The sequence below is a fragment of the Mytilus edulis genome, chromosome 4, assembly GCF_963676685.1.
Source record: "Mytilus edulis chromosome 4, xbMytEdul2.2, whole genome shotgun sequence".
NCBI lineage: Eukaryota > Metazoa > Mollusca > Bivalvia > Mytilida > Mytilidae > Mytilus > Mytilus edulis.
In genome coordinates this window covers 26743119-26764691 of record NC_092347.1, presented here as the reverse complement: position 1 = coordinate 26764691, position 21573 = coordinate 26743119, and the positions used below count along the sequence as shown (strand labels likewise).

Genomic DNA, 21573 nt, shown 5'->3' with positions numbered 1-21573 from the left:
AGAAATATTCATAAGTGGGTGCCCACTGACTGCCTAAGTACATTACATAAGCTTTTTAAAAGATGATGGTTTGATCAATTGGTAACTGTTTAATGTTAAATTGCAACCATTACATGAATGTAAGGGAAGAGAATATGTAAATGTGATATGGATATAACCTGCTAAACCCTCATGCTGAGATGAATATGTAAAGTGCAGTAGGAAAGCATTTCAACCAACTTATCATTCTAATTCTTTGCCAACAATGCTAGTGATGGCACCAACCACCTCTGACACTTGAAGTGAGCACACTTCCATGAAACCACTGAGAGGCAGTTGCTTTTATATGAAGAAATACTTATTATAATATTTTTTATTTTATTTTTAAATTTGACAAAAATCATTTTTTACATATTCAAAAGTCATACTGCATAGTAGAAAGAAGCACAAAAACAATTCATTATGTAAATTATTAAATCAAAGCACCCTCTACAGGGTTAGTCAGAAAAATCAGCTGACAGTGTCACAAAAAGCAACCCTTAAAAACATGTAAATTACCAAAACATTTAACATTAAATCTATTCTTTACAAATATTTTTTTCAGATATGTTGCTGGAAGGGACATCAATGTGACTTGCTCAAAAAGTCTTTATTTAGAAGATCTTATTCTTTCAGAATTTTGTATGTTTAAAAATTAAGTATAAGATACTGATTATTTTATTCAAAACTTTAATAAACTCAGGAAGATTGAGGGGGGTTAGGAGGGGCCCTGATCCCGAAATCCAGGGCTTAAAATCACGAAATCCCGAGATCCCGGGCTTAAAAAAACAAAATCCTGAGGTCCTGAAATTCGAAAAATAGAAGAATTCTCGGATCCAGAAAGGGTCAATCCCGAAATCCCAAGTGTAAAAACACCCGATCCTGGAGTCCAAATAAAGGTCCTATCCCCCCTCAAGATTTACCTACAAAATAAAATTTGTATTCAATACTGTAAAGATAAAGTTTTCTGATACATGTAAACAGTAGCAAAATATAACAATGATAACAATAAATATACATGTTTGCTAGGAATGGTGGTAAAGCACAAAAACAACAAGAGTGAACACACAGAAATGCTTCACCTAAAAAACAAAGGTAAATCAAATGCTTTGCTGAGCGCAGCATGATACAACTGCAGAGATCGTACCCTGAACAGTTGGGACAAATTTGGACACAATATTCAAGCTTGATACTGTCTGAATTTAGATTGTGATCAAATTTTTGACATAATATAGGTTTCTGACACAAAGCAAATGTGGTCAAAGATCTTTCAATTCTATTGCGCAATACTGTGCAACTGAAACTTTTCAAAACTTCGAAATTTGTAAAATGTTGATAAAAAAGATATGAATCCCTTAAAAAAATTGGGAAAATAAATCCCCCCCACTATTTGAAACGCCCTTGGAGTAATAACCCCAAACCTCAATCCCAGCCTTTCCTTAGTAGTACAATTTCAGAGAGATCCATACACTTAAACACAAGTTATTGTCTGGAAATTAGAAAAATGCTTGTTTTTGGTCCCTTAATTCCTAAACTGTTGGCCCCATAACCCCTAAAATGAATCCCAACCTTCTACTGGTGGTATCAAACATTGTGGTACAATTTCAGAGCATTCAAATTATTTATACACAAGTAATTATCCTGAAACTAGGAAAAAGCTTGTTTTGGGCCCCTAATTCCTAAACAGTTGGGACCATCATCCCCAAAATCAATCCCAACTTTCCTTATGTGGTATTGAACCTTCTTATTAAATTTCAAAGAGATCCATTCACTTCCTGAAACCAATGTGTCTTCAGACGCAGATTACGATGCAGACATTTTTGCGAATGGTTGTATAAAAATAACAGCTACTAGAACTGACAAGTTACCCTAGTAGCTGAAACAAAAATTACTGTAATAACATTAAATAAAGGAAAATTGAAAACCATTTTGATGATATACCTAAAAGTTAAAAACAAACCAGGTCTCCAAGGCTCATTGTTCACATTGCATTTTAGTATAACAATGATTCAATGCAACTAAAACCTTTGTATTCAATGCAATTTGTGTGGGCATATATTTAGTACCTTCTGGGTCTCTCCCATGACACCATTTGTATGCATGATCTTGAGAAACAATGATAGTCTGTCGGAAGGGGATTATAATTGGCTGACCCAGGTTAAGAGAGAGCCATATCTCTTTGCACGTTAAAGACACCATTGTAGATTTCGAAAAAAGAAAAGACTAATCTACAAGGCAGCACTCTCAAGTGCAAAGTTGAAAGGGATTAATATAAGTTGCAATAACTTGTTTCCCAATCTACTATAAATAGATATGTTTAAACTAAACTATTACAGTTTTCAAAATGATTGGTAAAAATAAATAAATTGGTAAATACATCCCCATTTAAGAACCATTGCTCCTTTAAAGTCTCAATTGACAATACCAACAATGTGGATTTATTTGTAGATTTTGTCTTGTTGATTATTTCTTTCACTGTAATAGTTATAAAACAAAAATAGCCAAATGTTAAAACATTGGTAAAAAAAAATCGTTAATATTAAACTCCGATAAAAAATTGTTTGACAATTTCGGTCTAAATGGAATGTAGGTAGATTTTGACATTTTAAAAGGATATATGTTATAATTATGGATTGTCTCTGATTTTTAATACCCTTGATATAACCAGATGCTCCGTAGGGCGCACCTTAATACGACGGCAGAGGTCGAACCCTGAAGGGTTGGGACTAGTAATGAAAAACCATTCAAACTGGATTCAGCTCTGAATTTGGATTGTGATTAAATTGTTGACACAGCAAAGGTTTCTGACACAGAATGAATGTGGTCTAATGAACTTAAAAGGTTTTTTTTGCTTTTGAGAAATTCACTATGCTGTTGAATACTAATCCTTTGATATTTGATAAAAATTTCTTTTTCATTTCTGAAATCTGAAATAAGAAAAATTGAACCCCACCAATTTTTGTTCACCTCCCCCTTTCCCTTATTCCAAAAATGATCTGAATTCAAATTTCTAATGGAGTTTTCAACAATAACTACTCATTTAAATACATCATAAAATATAAAATGTCATACAGTCATGATTTAAGTTGATTTAACTACTATTCTGGACAAAGAAAGATAACTCCAATGCCACATTTTATATTGGCAAATTTCCAATGAAGTTCATTAAACTAAAGTTTTTGGCAAATTTCCAACGGAATTTATTGATAACAAAGTTTTTGGCAAATTTAAGAGCAGTTTAGGTGAGCTATTAAAATGAGTTTCAATTACCAACCTTACACTGCTTTTAAATTATGTTTTGTACTTAAGTAATTGTCCATTAACCTGGAAACCCTTTTCCCATTTTTCTGCACCTTATTCCTTAACGGTTTGAGACATAACTCCCAAAGACAATTCTTACCATCCCTTTGTGGTATTTCAATATCCAAAATCCAATTTTTGATAAAATCAAATAAAGTTCAATTTTGGACCCTTTAGACCTCAATGTGGACCAATTTGATAACCGGTCCTAAATATTAAAAATCTAAATACATGGTTAGATTCAGCATATTGAAGAACCCCATATATTGAATTTTTGTTGAAACCAAACAAAGTTTAATTTTGGACCCCGATTTGGACCAACTTGAAAACTGGGCCCATAATAAAAAAACTAAGGACATGTTTAGATTCGGTATATCAAAGAACCCCAATAGTTCAATATTTGATGAAATCAAACAAAGTTTAATTTTGACCCCTTTTGGTTCCTAATTTGTTGAGACCAAAACTCCCAAAATCAATCCAAACCTTCCTTTTGTGGTCATAAACCTTGTGTTAAAATTTCATAGATTTCTATTAACTTATACTAAAGTTATTGTGCAAAAACCAAGAAAAATGCTTATTTTGGGACCTGTTTTTGGCCCCTAATTCCTAAACTGTTAGGACTTAAACTCCCAAAATTAATCCCAACCTTCCTTTTGTGGTCGTAGACCTTATGTTAAAATTTCATAGATTTCTGTTTACTTATTCTAAAGTTAATGTGCGAAAACCAAGAAAAATGCTTATTTGGGCCCTTTTTGGCCCCTAATTCCTAAACTATTGGGACCAAAACACCCAAAATCAATCCCAACCTTCCTTTTATGGTCATAAACCTTGTGTTTAAATTTCATAGATTTCTATTTACTTTAACTAAAGTTAGAGGATGAAAACCAAATGTCTTCGGACGACAACGACGCAAATGTGATTCCAATATACGACCAAAAAATTCTCAATTTTTGCGGTCGTATAAAAAAGCTGCAAACAACATATTAACAACAACACTGGAAAGTAACAGCTATCTCTAGCTTTGTACGACCTATATTGTAGATAAGACAAACATTCATTGCACATTGATTTTTTCAAACAGTACCGGTAGTATAAAAAGGCTGCTGCTGCATTTATAAGGATTTAGTTCTTTAATCTTTATTTTCTACTGTCATTTTTCTGTGCCTAACTTCATCTTCTCTAGGATTATCATATGGTTTAACAGGTTTATCAATATCATGAACAGTTTCTTCATTTTTATCCTTTTTCTCTTCTAATATAACTGTATCATCTTCCTTATTTATAAAACTGTCTGATACTGATTCTTGTGAAAATAATTCTGGTTTAGATATATTTATTTCTTCTGTAAATACTGTTTGTGGTGATGTTATATGGTCATCTGACAAAGTCACATTTTCTGTGGATAAATCACTCGTCATAGACTTTTGTGAAATAGAGCTGTTACTTTTCAAAGAATTATTAAGATTTCCTGTTGGCTGTTTTTCAATATCAGGTCCAATATTATCCACAAAGCTGGACTGTGTGAGAATTTGTGAAGAGTCAGCAAATACATCAGTTGTTTCTGTTGAACATGGTTTCTCTGTAGATTTTGGTGTTTCTGTTTCCTTTGGTTTGTCTTTAATGAGATCATAAGCTTTACCTAGAACTATTATACTTGTTAGGACTTTAAATGTCATCAAACTGAAAAATAAAATAAAACTTTATGTTTCAACCTATTTTTTAGGTTTGAGTATATCATATAAACATTTGTTTAAAAAGTGTCAAAGTGGGATTGTCCTATTACCCTGAAGATATATTCCCTTCAACTTTAGCATGTATATAAGTCACTCTGGTAAAGGAAAGGCACAACAAACACATTCTAGTAAAGGAAAGGTATTATCGTGTAAAGAATACACAGGTATATGGTAAACTGTTAATCTATAAAAACTCATCTCATGATATGAATACTTATTGCACCTAGAATAAATTAGTGATATTGTGATTGGTTTAATACTGTTACGTCCACCTCCTATGGATCTGTATGTGGTCAAGTAGCAATCTTATCTCGGGGTTGAGTGGTTGCAGGTTGGGGAACGGGAGATATGTCATGATGTATTTTTAGAATCATTTTAATAGACATTCAGATATATTCTTAATGGAACTCTTTTTTGCTATATACAATTGAAGTTAATAATATATAAATCAGCCTGCAATTCTAGACTTACACATATTGAAAGCAGAATTTAATAAATATATGATCCATGTTCAAACCAGTTATTCAAAAGTTATGTATTTCTTTTTTTTATTTATATATTCATTTCAATAAACAAAGTTCCAACCCAAACCAATAATTTAATATTTTTTTATTATTTTATATAATCTTATTGATAAAGAATGACTTTTAGTGTAGAACTGAGCTTACGAATTGGCTAATTTAAAGAAATTTGACGGGTAACACAGGATAACTATGTTGACTATAATACTGCATGGGAAATAACTCTTGTTTGATTGAAGTTTTATAATCTTAATAACATTTTTACCAGACGGAAACCCAGTTGAAATAGAACAAAAGAATTGAAGCTCTTTGTAAGAGAAGGCGATAAATGCTTACTGTTATGTTAACTATAGTAACAAAAATTTTAAAAGTTAATAGAAACAAATAAAACAACAATTTTCTTTTCAATTAACAAGTGCTTTATTCTAAAAACACCATGAGCATAAGTTTCAATTCATTTATTACATAGTAATGCAGAACAATTAGATATCAAGTCGACGACATGGGTATCTATCAAGTTGGATGTAGAAAATCTCTGATTTAAAAAAAAAATTACGACGGACGGAGAACATATCAATCTATTAGTAATTTTCCTGCCTGCCCTTCCATTATGTGACTCAAGAAAAAATTCCAAAAAATGGGTAACAATTGTATCGAAAAGAGAAAATCGAGTGCACCTTTTCATGATAGGGTGTGTTTGAGGTGTATATTTTGTCTTTAAATCGTACAAAGCAAGAGTATTTTAACTATCATCTCGCTTCAGATTCTATCATTTTTATATATCAAAGCTACAGGTTGACTTTATAACATAAAAAAATCACAGTACAATAAATGAAATATATGGGTCAAGTGAAATACCTATCTAATGAATCACAAAAACAGAGTAGGTGTATTCAAATAGCTAATTTTCTACTAAAAGTACTTGACGACAGTCTTTTAAGTTGAATGATGAAAATGCATATCTAAGAAAAAATATAATTTTTTGTGTGTGATAACTAGTGTTCAACCACTGAAAATATTTTGTCTGCCCTTCCACAAAATATTCAATTAGAATTTTTTTTAATGTTTAAGAATTTTTGAAAATTCCACCTGACTACCGTTCAGACAATAGTTTTAAGTTGAACCAATGCAAACAAGATCATTAACTGATGCTCATTAGCTAGTAGATAAATTTGTCTTTTAAATTACAACTGACGTATAAGAATTGTAATGGTGCTATGTGGATAAATTTATCTGTTTTCAAGAGCAAAATTGGCAGCGCGTCATCCCTACAATGGCTTCCAATTCTACGATTGTAAAAATGAACTGGCGTAATTGGGAGATAATTTTGATGAAGTAGAATCCCGACTGTTTTACCTCTTCAAATGCAGATGAAAATCTTTAATTCATGAAATCCAATTTCTGTATCTTGTGAATTATTCCCTAAGTCATGTTCTTTTTAATTCCTTATTATTAAAATATATGATAATTGAATTCTTGCAAACAAATATATTGTCATAGCACTGTGGATTTGTTATTTTTCATGGGATACCAATATTTGTTGATTTCCAGGGCATGGATGAACCAAGAATTTAAGGTTTCTTTCTGTATTTGCACTGGCTTAATAAGGCAATACCATTAAATCTGGTTAAAACCAATATTGAACTCATGCAGAATGAATTCATATTTTTAAAAATAAATTGGCAATGCAACCACAACCATGCAAGATATTCTACATTGGCAAGGCAATTATCTTAAAGTCTCTACTCTTAAAAATGGTTTATTTTTAAATAAAAAGTACATTCTACTCACCATAAATGTAGAGCAATTTATAATACAGATACCAAGAGAGGTAAACATTCTACTCTCAATTCCATCCTCAATTTTACTCACCATAAATATAGAGCAATTATAATACAGACACCAAGGGAACCTGATATCTTAAATGATCTGGTACATATCCTGACTAGTAGACAGGCTAGTGGTAATGGTGTAAATCCCATCCTCCTGGCCAACAGATCAGAATAATCTATGTACGCCTGTAAAAAAAGGTAACAGATCAAAATAATCTATGTAAGCCTGTAAAACTTAGGTAGGCTTGATCAAAACAACATATCAGAATAATCTATGTAAGCCTGTAAAACTTAGGTAGGCTTGATCAAAACAACATATAAGAATAATCTATGTAAGCCTGTAAAACTTAGGTAGGCTTGATCAAAACAACATATAAGAATAATCTATGTAAGCCTGTAAAACTTAAGTAGGATTGATCAAAACAACATATTAGAATAATCTATGTAAGCCTGTAAAACTTAGGTAGGCTTGATCAAAACAACATATTAGAATAATCTATGTAAGCCTGTAAAACTTAGGTAGGCTTGATCAAAACAACATATCAGAATAATCTATGTAAGCCTGTAAAACTTAGGTAGGCTTGATCAAAACAACATATTAGAATAATCTATGTAAGCCTGTAAAACTTAGGTAGGCTTGATCAAAACAACATATTAGAATAATCTATGTAAGCCTGTAAAACTTAAGTAGGCTTGATCAAAACAACATATTAGAATAATCTATGTAAGCCTGTAAAACTTAGGTAGGCTTGATCAAAACAACATATTAGAATAATCTATGTAAGCCTGTAAAACTTAGGTAGGCTTGATCAAAACAACATATTAGAATAATCTATGTAAGCCTGTAAAACTTAAGTAGGCTTGATCAAAACAACATATTAGAATAATCTATGTAAGCCTGTAACTAGATGCTCAGCAGGGCGCAGCTTTATACCACCGCAGAGGTCCAACCCTGAACGGTTGGGGCAAGTATGGACACAACATTCAAGCTGGATACAGCTCTGAATTTGAATTGTGATTAAATGGTTGACACAGCATAGGTTTCTGACACAGAATGAATGTGGTCTAATGAACTTAAAAATATTTTTTTTCTTTTAAGCAATTCACTATGCTGTTGAATATTAATCCTCTCAAAAAATATATAGCATATAACGTTATAAAGGGACATAACTCAAGAACTATAAAAGTGAAGCTGCCAAAAATTGAACATAAACTGAGTTTAAAGGAAATAAGCATCATATACATTTTATTAAATTTAGTTGAGACGAAATTTAGTTAAAGTCATAAGAAACCTCAAATCAAAAAAAATAATGCATATGATTTTTTATAACACAATGGATAGTTTTCATTATAAAACTTATGTACATATACTTTTTTCTGAAGAATTTTTTTTAATTTATTCATATTTAGAAGAAGTTTACTTTATTTTAATTGCTTCCTTCCAGGAAGCAATTCCCCCGACATATTTTCCGTATGCAAAGTGACCCCAGTGTGACCCATCTCGTAAAAATCCTGTGATCACGATACGCATGGATGTCCAACCCTGAACGGTTGGGGCAAGTATGGACACAACATTCAAGCTGGATACAGCTCTGAATTTGAATTGTGATTAAATGGTTGACACAGCATAGGTTTCTGACACAGAATGAATGTGGTCTAATGAACTTAAAAATATTTTTTTTCTTTTAAGCAATTCACTATGCTGTTGAATATTAATCCTCTCAAAAAATATATAGCATATAACGTTATAAAGGGACATAACTCAAGAACTATAAAAGTGAAGCTGCCAAAAATTGAACATAAACTGAGTTTAAAGGAAATAAGCATCATATACATTTTATTAAATTTAGTTGAGACGAAATTTAGTTAAAGTCATAAGAAACCTCAAATCAAAAAAAATAATGCATATGATTTTTTATAACACAATGGATAGTTTTCATTATAAAACTTATGTACATATACTTTTTTCTGAAGAATTTTTTTTAATTTATTCATATTTAGAAGAAGTTTACTTTATTTTAATTGCTTCCTTCCAGGAAGCAATTCCCCTGACATATTTTCCGTATGCAAAGTGACCCCAGTGTGACCCATCTCGTAAAAATCCTGTGATCACAATACGCATGGATGTCCTTAAAATAAACTATTATCTGAATTTACATGTTAAACATGTGCTCAATTTCCATGCTTTTTTGTTGATTTTTTGTCGATTGTTGACAAATAGGTGACAATCGTTAAACTTCGGCTTCAAAACATGAACTTTAATTACTTGCCATATTTTCACAACAACACTGACTGATTGAAAAAAAAAATTGACGGTTATACGAAATTTACACGAAAAAAATGATAAATTCGTGCACAGAAGACTAAGTTTGTGATGTTTGTATGCATTGGTTCAAGAATTGGAAGAACATTATTTTTCACCGGTCACTCGTTTCTTATGACTTTAAGAGAACAGAAACAAAAAAATTCTTCAATTTTTCCACTTGTAGAGGGGCATAACCCTAGAATGGTAATCAAAGTGCTTGTAAACACTGAATGGTAAAGATTGCTTCAATTTATCAGTTGGATGTAAAAATGAATATTGCATTGTATATAGCATTGATTTAAGTTGATTCAACTACTATTCTGGACAACGAAAGATAACTCCAATTTTTAAAGAAGATTTTATAAAGCATTGGTTTTAGGTGATTCAACAACCATTCTGGACAAAGAAAGATAACTCCAATTTATTGTCTTAAACTACAAAAATGCTTGTTTTTGGTCCCTTTTTGGCCCTTTATCCCTACATTGTTTGCCCCATAACCCTTAAAATATATCCCAACCTTTTACTTATGGTATTAAACATTGTGGTACAATTTTAGAACAATTTAAAAAGCTATACACAACTTATTGTCCTGACACTAGATAAATGCTTGTTTTGGGCCCTTTTGGCCCCTAATTCCCAAACCTTAGGGACCATAACCCCCAAAATCAATCCCAAGCTTTCTTTTGTGGTTATAATTATTGTGTTAAAATTTTATTGATTTCTATTTTCTTATACCAACATTATTTTCCGGAAACCATCCGTCTTAGGGCAACGCTGACGACGTGATACCAATATATGACCGCAAAATTTGTTGCGGTCATATAAAAATAGGTACCTAAGCTTGATCACCTTAACCAGTCAGAATAAAAAAATTAAACATAGTATTGAACTGATGAGTTGATTAAAGAAGGACAAGTTGAATGAGACCAAAGAGACAATTATGCATCAAAGTTCAAAAGAAGTGGATGTAAGCCTTATTCAACTAATTTAAACAGCTTGTTCTTATGATGTGCTGTTACATCACTGTTGCAAATTTAGGGGAATGTTGGATGTTGGTAACATGTGCAACCACAACCCTTATTTGCTTGTCCGAAGTCATGAGCCTTTAATCAGGGGTGTTTGATTATTGCTGCATATCATATTTGTATTTTGTTCATGCCTTTAGTTTTCCTTGTTTGAATTGTTTTACATTTGCCCTTAAAGGGGCTTTTATATAAAGTTTCTATGCAGAATGAGTTCAGCTCATTAATGAAAGCCGTACATTGACCTATAGTTTGGTTATTTTGGTAATTTCTACATCTTTCAAAATAGCTAATTATTCTAAAATACCAAAAAATTGCGTGCAAGAACTCAATGAATACTTATCATATATGTAAAAACACAAAGAGGATTTCCTAAACACTCTTGTCAATTCCCTCACTGGGTACTCTTATCTTTGTTGTGATACAGATAGTTCCTGATATGTTAAAGGTTGTTGGTTTTACTTTGTATAAAAATCTTATGCCATATTTGACTGATAACTGAAAATGCAGAAATGGAACAAAAACCATCACATAATAACTATACATAAAAGGTTATACCCTGTTCTGTCTGTTGGCTACAAGGTCTTCTGCTAGTCTTACAGAGAAGGAATGGTACACCTAAAATTATATAAACACTATATCTTAGAGAAAGAATGTTATACCTTAAACTATATCAACATTATCTTACATAGAAACAATAGTACACCTAAAATCATATCAAAACTACATCTTATAAAGAAAGAATAATACACCTTATATTATATCATTTTTAAGGCTCCATGAAAAATGGACAAAAGTTGGTATTTCATTATTAAACTGAATTCATACAATATCTCGTATCAAGTTAACTTACATCAGCTGGTATTTCATTAAACTTGACTATGAAGGCATGTTTAATCCAGTCTACAAATAACTCAGCTATTAATACCATAACTGCGTCTGGAATAATCACCCAAATATGATCTGAAAAACAAAATGTATAAAACTTTCCGGTCATGAAAAAGCAAACCATGAAGATTGAAATTCTAATTGCTATATACATGTGTCCTATACAATAATAAAATACATGAGGAATGTGTCCATGGGACACAGATGATGCCCCTGCTTGCATATCATATCTAGTTAAAAAGGGACATAACTTAAGGAGGCTCGAGGGTATAAAAATTTCAGTAAAAAATTAAACATTTGTTTTTCATTACAAATTTTATTTATTACCTTTTGTAGTTGTTACTTTATCATATGGTACAAAAAACATTCAAAACAATTAATTCGTGTTGGCCCCAGATGACTTTTAAAATGTAAACATCATTGAAAAAGTTCCAAATTATCTCCCTTTGGTGGAAAAATGCCATTTTTTGGCTTTAAAATTGAAATATCTCTTTTAACTCATCGGCGACCTATATTTTTTAATATAATTTCGATATATGCTGTACTTAAACTAAATCATTGTAAAATTTGAGCGATTTCTGTAATAAATTTCTTTTTTTTATTTCGATATTACCTTTATTTCTCCTATTAGTTCAACAGAAAAAAAACACTTTTACAAAGATGTATGCTTCTTTCGAAGGCAGATTGTGAGCGCAAATGAACGGTGACCCCATTTTTTTATTTTATTTTTCTATTAACTATAAGATAAAGTTCATTTATAGAAAAATATAGAGAAATCCTATATAAATGATTTAGACCCGCGAACCCCCTTAAGACAGTAAAAGTGAACATACCCAAATGATAACTTGATCTGAGTTTTGTGGTAATAAGTTTTATAACATTTGGTTGAGGCAAACTGAAGTTAGAGAACAGAAACCGAAAATGTTCCCATTTGTAAAGGGCCATAACTCTAGAAGAGTTAAAATGACACCACCAAAATTCATACTTGATCTGTGTTTTGTGGTAATAAGCATTGTGTATAAGCTCTTTATATCATTTGGTTAAGGCAAACTAAAGTTAAAGAACAGAAACCAATTTTAGGACATACATACGGACAAACAGATGAACGTACAAATAAACAATGGTTAAACTTAATGCCCCTGCTACTAAGTGTGGGCATGAAAATGAATTATGATGTCAATGAGTCTAGAGATATATTGTATCTCTTTGATGTAATTAGTAATAAAAGAAAAAAAAAGCCTTCTGCTAATTATGTATTTCATTTGTAAATCTTTCTACAGACCATGTGATACATACCTGGATTCCATGAGAATTCTGTCATATTTCTAATGAAGACTACACTCAGCAGTATAACATATACAAATCTTTCTTTTACATCACTACAGGCTATATGGTAGAGAAATCCTTTATCTATCTTCTTAAACATGTTAGATTTAATTTCTACAAACTAAAAGCAAACAAACATTTAAAGTTGTATCAGTTGAAAAATGAATATCTTCTTTCAATCCATTATGATCCTACTTGAACTGAAATATTCTATACTTTAACAAAAGATTAGACTCAAAACTTTATATAGAATAATGCCTTGGTTTGTCTTTCCAGCAAAACTGCAATGGAAGATAGAATAGGCATTCTTTTCATGTGCTGTTTGTGATTGAATTTGTTTAAGATGAACCACTATTGGTAATTCAGTGTCAATCATGTATTTCCCATGAGATTACTTGTTACCATCCCACAATCTATGTGTCCATCAAATTTTGCAAAATTACATTTTAAAGTTTTGCCAATTCCTCTTTAACCTTTGAATTATACTAACAAAAATTACACAGAGACAAGACATATCTCTGTGTCAACAATTCATTTTTAGTTACAACAGAATCAACAAATAAAGACAAGCTGTACTCACATTATTTGACATCATTATCGTTAACAAAGCTTTGTTGTGAGAATTAAATGCTACATTCAATACAGTAGCCTGGAACAAAATCAGCAATGTATGTATAACTGATGATAGGTTAAGAAATGATTTCTAAGATGTAGGAAAGACCTCTTTTCTTTTATAAACTTAAAATTAAAAGATTTCTTGCTAAAAGCCAGACTTATATCTGACAATACATTTCCACACTAGAACATGTACTTCTTTTGCATTTATTTTACCAGTAATTATAATTTAAAAGAAAATTGTCCATGTACCTGACTTTTCTAACAATATAAAATTTGTATTCCATGTATGTTTCATGCAAACAGAAATCATAATTATAATAATGACATTTAATTGATTGTGTATCAATAATTTCTCAAAAGGATACTGACATAAATAATAGCCAATATTAGATGTGGTATGACACCCACATGTTCTCTCTTTCTATCTTTTGGTTCTGTTGCTGTCCAAAATAATGCTTCTAAAATATCTTGGCCAAAACTTGAGAACAGTCTATCAGCCATCTAAAAGTATAAAATAAAGATTTTAAAATAAGAAAAACAAGAATGTGTCCATAGCACACGGATGCCAAACTTGCACTATTGTTTTCTATGTTCATTGGACTGTGAAATTGGGGCCAAAACTCTAATTTGGCATTAAAATTAGATAAAAATTGTATCATAGAGAACATGTGTACAAAGTTTCAAGTTGATTGGACTTCAACTTCATCACAAACTACTATGACCAAAAACTTTAACCTGAAGCAGGACAGACGGATGGGAGGATAGACAGAGAAATGGACAGACAGACCCACAAACCAGAAAACATAATGCCTATCTCTTATTGTAGGTTAGGCATAAAAAATAGCTTGTTCCTCATTATTGGTTATGAAACCCCAACATCAACCATGGATAACCTTATAATATAAGACACTTAATAGTTATTACAATGGCAATGCAGAATATAATATGGTTTCGAGGGGATCTGAAAGATATTCAATATACAATTACCAGTATTTCACTGTTAACACTTTAAGGTGGAACATCATAAAAGTGTCTATAAACTTACATCCAACATGTTATAGAAGACATACAGTTTGATAACAGCTTGACCTCTAACAAGGTGGTACATCATGGACATGTCTATAAACTTACATCCAACATGTTATAGAAGACATACAGTTTGATAACAGCTTGACTTTTAACAAGGTGGTACACCATGGACATGTTTATAAACTTACATCCAACATGTTATAGAAGACATACAGTTTGATAACAGCTTGACCTCTAACTAGGTGGTACACCATGGACATGTTTATATACTTACATCCAACATGTTATAGAACACATACAGTTTGATAACAGCTTGACCTCTAAAAAGGTGGTACATGTACACCATTAAAGTGTCTATATACTTACATCTAACATGTTATAGAAGACATACAGTTTGATAACAGCTTGACCTCTAACAAGGTGGTACATCATGGACATGTCTATAAACTTACATCCAACATGTTATAAATAACATACAGTTTGATAACAGCTTGACCTCTAACTAGGTGGTACACCATGGACATGTTTATATACTTACATCCAACATGTTATAGAAGACATACAGTTTGATAACAGCTTGACCTCTAAAAAGGTGGTACATCATGGACATGTCTATAAACTTACATCCAACATGTTATAGAAGACATACAGTTTGATAACAGCTTGACCTCTAACTAGGTGGTACACCATGGACATGTTTATATACTCACATCCAACATGTTACAGAAGACATACAGTTTGATAACAGCTTGACCTCTAAAAAGGTGGTACATGTACACCATTAAAGTGTCTATATACTTACATCTAACATGTTATAGAAGACATACAGTTTGATAACAGCTTGACCTCTAAAAAGGTGGTACATGTACACCATTAAAGTGTCTATATACTTACATCTAACATGTTATAGAAGACATACAGTTTGATAACAGCTTGACCTCTAACAAGGGGTACATCATGGACATGTCTATAAACTTACATCCAACATGTTATAGAAGACATACAGTTTGATAACAGCTTGACCTCTAACTAGGTGGTACACCATGGACATGTTTATATACTTACATTCAACATGTTATAGAAGACATACAGTTTGATAACAGTTTGACCTCTAAAAAGGTGGTACATGTACACCATTAAAGTATCTATATACTTACATCTAACATGTTATAGAAGACATACAGTTTGATAACAGCTTGACCTATAAAAAGGTGGTACATGAACACCATTAAAGTGTCTATATACTTACATCCAACATGTTATAGAAGGCATACAGTTTGATAACAGCTTGTCCTCTAACAAGGTGGTACATCATGGACGTGTCTATAAACTAACATCCAACATGTTATAGAAGACATACAGTTTGATAACAGCTTGACCTCTAACTAGGTGGTACACCATGGACATGTTTATATACTTACATCCAACATGTTATAGAAGACAAACAGTTTGATAACAGCTTGACCTCTAAAAAGGTGGTACATGTACACAATTAAAGTGTCTATATACTTACATCTAACATGTTATAGAAGACATACAGTTTGATAACAGCTTGACCTCTAACTAGATTGTACATCATGGACGTGTCTATATACTTACATCCAACATGTTATAGAAGACATACAGTTTGATAACAGCTTGACCTCTAACTAGATGGTACATCATGGACGTGTCTATATACTTACATCCAACATGTTATAGAAGACATACAGTTTGATAACAGCTTGACCTCTAACTAGATTGTACATCATGGACGTGTCTATATACTTACATCCAACATGTTATAGAAGACATACAGTTTGATAACAGCTTGACCTCTAACTAGATGGTACATCATGGACGTGTCTATATACTTACATCCAACATGTTATAGAAGACATACAGTTTGATAACAGCTTGACCTCTAACTAGGTGGTACATCATGGACGTGTCAATATAGTTGACTATAATACAGCATACTACTAGAATAATACCCTTCAGAATATCACAAGCTTGGGCTGGCTCTAATATATGTCTGGTCCTAAAAAAAACAACGTTAATTTGAAATATCTATGTATACAAAGAACATCTTCTGTCATTCTATTTTCATTAAGTTTTAAGATTGCTGTCTCTATGTCAATTATCCATATTTCTTTTTTTATCGTGTCCTCGTCTGATTGAATTTGTAAATAGCTGACCACTCAACCATGATTACAGCAATTAACTTACAAATGTGTAAGTGCAGAGGAAATATCAACATTAGTGTTTAAAATCTTTCATCTTTTTATTGTTAAGGCAGCTGTGCTAGTTATTCAGTAGGATTATCCAACATAATTTTTAACATATACATAACCATTGGTTGTTTTTTGTGAATCATTTACACTAGTTGTCTCCAGGTCAGTCGGAATAACTAACATCATCAAAAATTGGTTTTTACTGTGACATTATAATATAAGCAGTATGACCTATGAAGTTTAGGGGAATGTGCAAGAAATCTGTATGTTGGAATGAAGCTACCAAAGTTTTGTTTCTACTGAGATACTGTGATAACTATACAATAATAATTAATGAATGAAAGATCACGCTGATCCTAACCTTTAGTTAGATATTAGAAGATGTGGTATGAGTGCCAATGAGACAACTCTCCATCCAAGTCACAATTTATAAAAGCAATCCATTATAGGTCAAGGTACCGTCTTCAACACAGAGCCTTGGCTCAAACCGAACAGCATGCTATCAAGGGCCCCAAAAAGTTACTAGTTTAAAACCATTTGCCTACTCGACTATGTCATATGTATGGTAAAGAATGCTGGAACTATCATATGTATATATAAATTACCTGGATGAGAGTAACCCACATGGATGAGTTAATATCTTGAGGAATGCTACAAGTATTCTGAGAGGTAGGAATGTAAAAATAAATAGGAATGCATCCATTAAGTGCAAATACCCATAAAACAAGAACTGAAAATAGAAATGAAATATGTATTTAAAATCTATAAACATAGTACCAACATAAAATCAAATGTGACTAAAAACAATCAACAAGATTCTAAACATGAGTAAGTAAAATAACGAAAAAAGTTTGTAACTATTTCTTATAAGTAACACTTATTATCACATATTTGTTACGAATACGTTGGGTTTTGCATATGTAATAACCTCAAAATTCCCCGGGGCAAAAAAGAGGTTATTGGTTATTGTGCCCTGATTCCAAAAGACGTGACGTCATTGCATCCTTAACGACACTTTTGTGATTAAATGTTTCAGATTTTTACCTATTATGTTTCATTAAATTGTTAAAATTGAACTGTGTTTTCTTTTTTCTGCAGAACTTAAATATGTGATAAATAGATTATAACATGTCTTTTCCATATTGGCCCTGGTATCATCCCTCAACCCATATCGGCCCTCTGCTAAAGCCTTGAGGCCGATATGGGAGTCTCTGGATGATACCAGGGCCAATATGGAAAAGGGCATGTTATAATCTATAAGTATATCTCATGCATAAACACAGAATATCCTATCACAGATCAAATGTATAATAAAAATGGACACAGCAAACTCATATCAAGCAATTATATTGAAAGATACAATCATTTGAAAATATAAATATATATTCTTTTTTTCCTTTTTTGGTTAATCATCACAAATATCTAAACAAAAGATAATTGAACCAGTCATGCCAGGTATTATTTATATTCAGACAATAGTCAGAAAATTTAACATTCAAACTATGTAAAATATCCTTTTATTTGAAAATAGGAGACAGATGTACTATTACTATAGTACTTATATAAGTAAAACATTTGGAAACTTTTAGTATGTAAACTTCTACAATCAACATGATCAAAGCTATTGGTTTATTCAAGCTTAGTTCAGTTCTATTTCTGAATTTAAAAATAACTTACCTTTTCAAGTTCCCTTGGTGTTTTCATAAATGTATACACTCTCTGTCTTCTTTCTGTAAACTTTTCTTGATTACTTTCCAGCAGGTAACCTCTTGTCAACTCCGATTTAAAATATCCAAACACTGACACTCCTAAATAAAGAGCATGGAATATTACATTATTGTTTTAATTTCAATATATGTGAGTATGATCACTTACAAAAAATGGAAAATTTATACAAAAACTTATGTATATAACTGAATTCAATCATGAGGAAATAATTTTTATTTTCTTTTAAGCATGCAAGAGTTTGTTTTAAACCAGAGCAAAGAAGACATACATCTGGTCCGAGACTACAATTATTTCGTAGTGCATTTCTTTTAGACAATAAATGAAAATTTAAAAAATCCCACCTGCGCTTTTTCAATAAACTTTTTACAGTCTGTTGTACTACTTTTTGGACAATTTATATCAAAATTATAGAAAACTTCATCAGCTCTAACTCAAAATATGGACACTTTTATGTTAAGGGGGTCTTGAAATCTTTTGACAGCTTCTGAAGTGCTAATTTTGAACCTTATTCAGCTGGACCAAATCACTTCTTTACTTTAAATTCATGACTCAAATTTTTTGACAGTGTATTTTCACTCCTGTTCAAATATTATTTATTGAGTATTGAATCATTGAATACATTTAAACTGACTTAGTACAAGTATATAAATGTACAAATTGGGTTAAAACCCTTTATTCCAACATTTTAATGTTTCTAAATATTTCCTTTCTGATTTTTTTATAACAGGAAAATGTATTTAATGTAATGTACATATATGAGTCAATGAATGCAGTCTGCAATATCCATATCAGCTTCTTTGGGTCAATATGACTTCAATACTGAAGAATACATTTTGTAGCACATAAATGGTGCTGAATTTATACAAATTCAAATTAATTCAATAACAATTTAAGTGTTTGTTTATACAGATCTAGATTATAGTCAAAATAATAACCGTTCTGTAATCTTAGCTTATTATATCCACTGTCATGACTGTTCTGTTAGTACAAATTTGAACAGTAATTTCTAGTAGTTATATATGTAAATTTTTTGTAAATTATATAATTTTCAAACCATATTTTCTTGTTTAGTATTTATTTTTTGAATTATTTGTAAAAATTTATTTGTATCTACAGCAGAACTTTGGTAACATGGGGACGAAATCCACAATAATGGTAGAAAAATCAAAGTAAAAAAAAAAAAAAAAATCGGGAAAATTCCCGAAATTTTCATTCTACTAATGAACTCAAAATCCTTATCTTTTTTTTCAGACTTTTTTAAATCCAAGCATCTGCGCAGAAATCTACTTCCTTTTCCTGTCTTGTTTGCATGAGACTTTGAATACTAGATATATTTATCAGTTTAGTAAAATATAAGGAAGGAAATCAATACCAATTCTTTTTTAATAATTGATTGTTACGAAAAAAACTTTACCTGATAGTTTCTTTGTTTACATTGAATATGATGTCATAACTTAAATAACGTCACAACTAAATTCTTAACAACAGAACCAAAATCAGAAACGTAACGGTATTTCCGTTTCTTTTATTAACATGTTTGAATTAAAAAAATTATTCACACAGACTTCGTCTCCATTCACAGGTAATGCCTGCCTCATACTAATTGAAAATTTGACGGATAACTGGATATATCTAAAGAAGTAGAAGTTTATAGAAAGTCATATAATGCTGGCCGTGAAAGTTATGCTTATGAAATTAAGAATCAATGACAATTCGCCCCACTGGTAAATCGCCCCACTTTTTCACAAACTCGCCCCACTTTATAAAAAATCGCCCCACTTATGAAAAAGGGTAAAATCCCATTGCAAAAAGGTTGAACAACATACCCCACTTATGAAAAGGGTTGAAATCCCGCTGAAATAAGGTTTGCTGACTAGCCCCACTCGGGACAAATAGATAAACCACAATGAATTTATTAGTGTCAACTTGCCCCGCTTATGAAAAAAGATGCAATCCCGTTGTATATCAATGTCCCTGTCCCACTTCAATACCTATGAAAACCTTGGGGAAGTGCATAACATCAAATTGCTGTTAATTGAAATCCTTCAATTGTATGATTATGATACAATTAAAATGTTTCTTTTCAATTGTTATACAAATGTACAACTAAGCTTACAAGTATAAAGTTATTCTCCAATGAATGATACGAATATGTATTTGCAATTATAATTTAAGAATGTTAAACATCATTCAACTTAAAAAATAATGGTTTAATAAATTTCGTTTTTTTTGGTGTTCTGTGTAAGTTAGTGTTCATTTAATTGGGGCAGAGACATATAAACACACACATGTCTCTGAGTGGGGCTATAGATGGAAGACCTGAAAATTATATATTGAAGTAGATTTTACCTTTTTTCAATAAGTGGGGCGAGTTGAACGGGGAAGGATTTAACCCTCTTCACAAGTGAGGCTATTTTTTAAAAAGTGGGGCGAGTTGGTGAAAAAGTGGGGCAATTTGGTGTGGGGCGTTTTGACAGTGGGGCGATTTGTCCTGCTTCCGAAATTAACAAGATTATCATAGTCTTAGAAACGAAATTATAAGACTAGGGGGGTATATATAAGTGCATAGTCCATATGGTACATGTATATAAAGGCATTCATAGAGATTTTCTAGCATACAATATGGTACGAAATAATCATGGTAAAAAATAGATATGGTATAAAATGTTAAAGATTCTCAATCATTTACACATCCTTCATTTCAATACGGATGCCCTTCCATAGTGCTTTACTGCCAAACGGGAGAAGTGACAAATATTTTTTCAACAGTTCAACATCATAGGACAAACCGGGAGGTCTAAAAATATAATCAAAAATATATAGGGAAAACCGTCATTACGAGGTGTCTGCTGATTCGAAGTTTTATTCATCGTTAGTCTTTGATTTTGCTGCCAGTCGGACACTCTTAAAGGTACTGAGAGAAATCAAACAAATGCGATATGTAGCAAGGCATTTTTAGTTTCATTTCGTCTGTAAACAAATCTGAGTCTTTCCGATGCTTCCAATTAAGGTCTATCTTGTCGTTACTTCAAGTGCCTTT

The 21573-nt window shown here is 31.6% G+C and overlaps 1 protein-coding gene across 2 annotated transcripts; it reads right to left on the bottom strand.

Annotated features, from left to right (window-relative positions):
• Positions 1 to 343: 343 nt before the first annotated feature.
• Positions 344 to 21551, bottom strand: LOC139519315 (transmembrane anterior posterior transformation protein 1 homolog). 2 transcript variants are annotated; one of them, XR_011663564.1, is made up of 12 exons: positions 21373 to 21551; positions 18483 to 18613; positions 17411 to 17535; positions 16450 to 16612; positions 13929 to 14064; positions 13526 to 13623; positions 12916 to 13066; positions 11585 to 11694; positions 11290 to 11349; positions 7445 to 7590; positions 4125 to 4998; positions 344 to 3964 (listed from the first exon to the last, which is right to left on the bottom strand). XR_011663564.1 is itself a non-coding variant. In XM_071311305.1 (11 exons), exons 1-11 carry the CDS (start codon positions 21401 to 21403, stop codon positions 4449 to 4451), a joined length of 1701 nt encoding a protein of 566 aa, XP_071167406.1. In that variant the 5' UTR covers positions 21404 to 21551; the 3' UTR covers positions 344 to 4448. The 2 variants fall into 2 exon arrangements, 1 of the variants encoding a protein (XP_071167406.1); XM_071311305.1 differs by having other exon boundaries at positions 344 to 4998.
• Between the last annotated feature and the right edge of the window lie 22 nt (positions 21552 to 21573).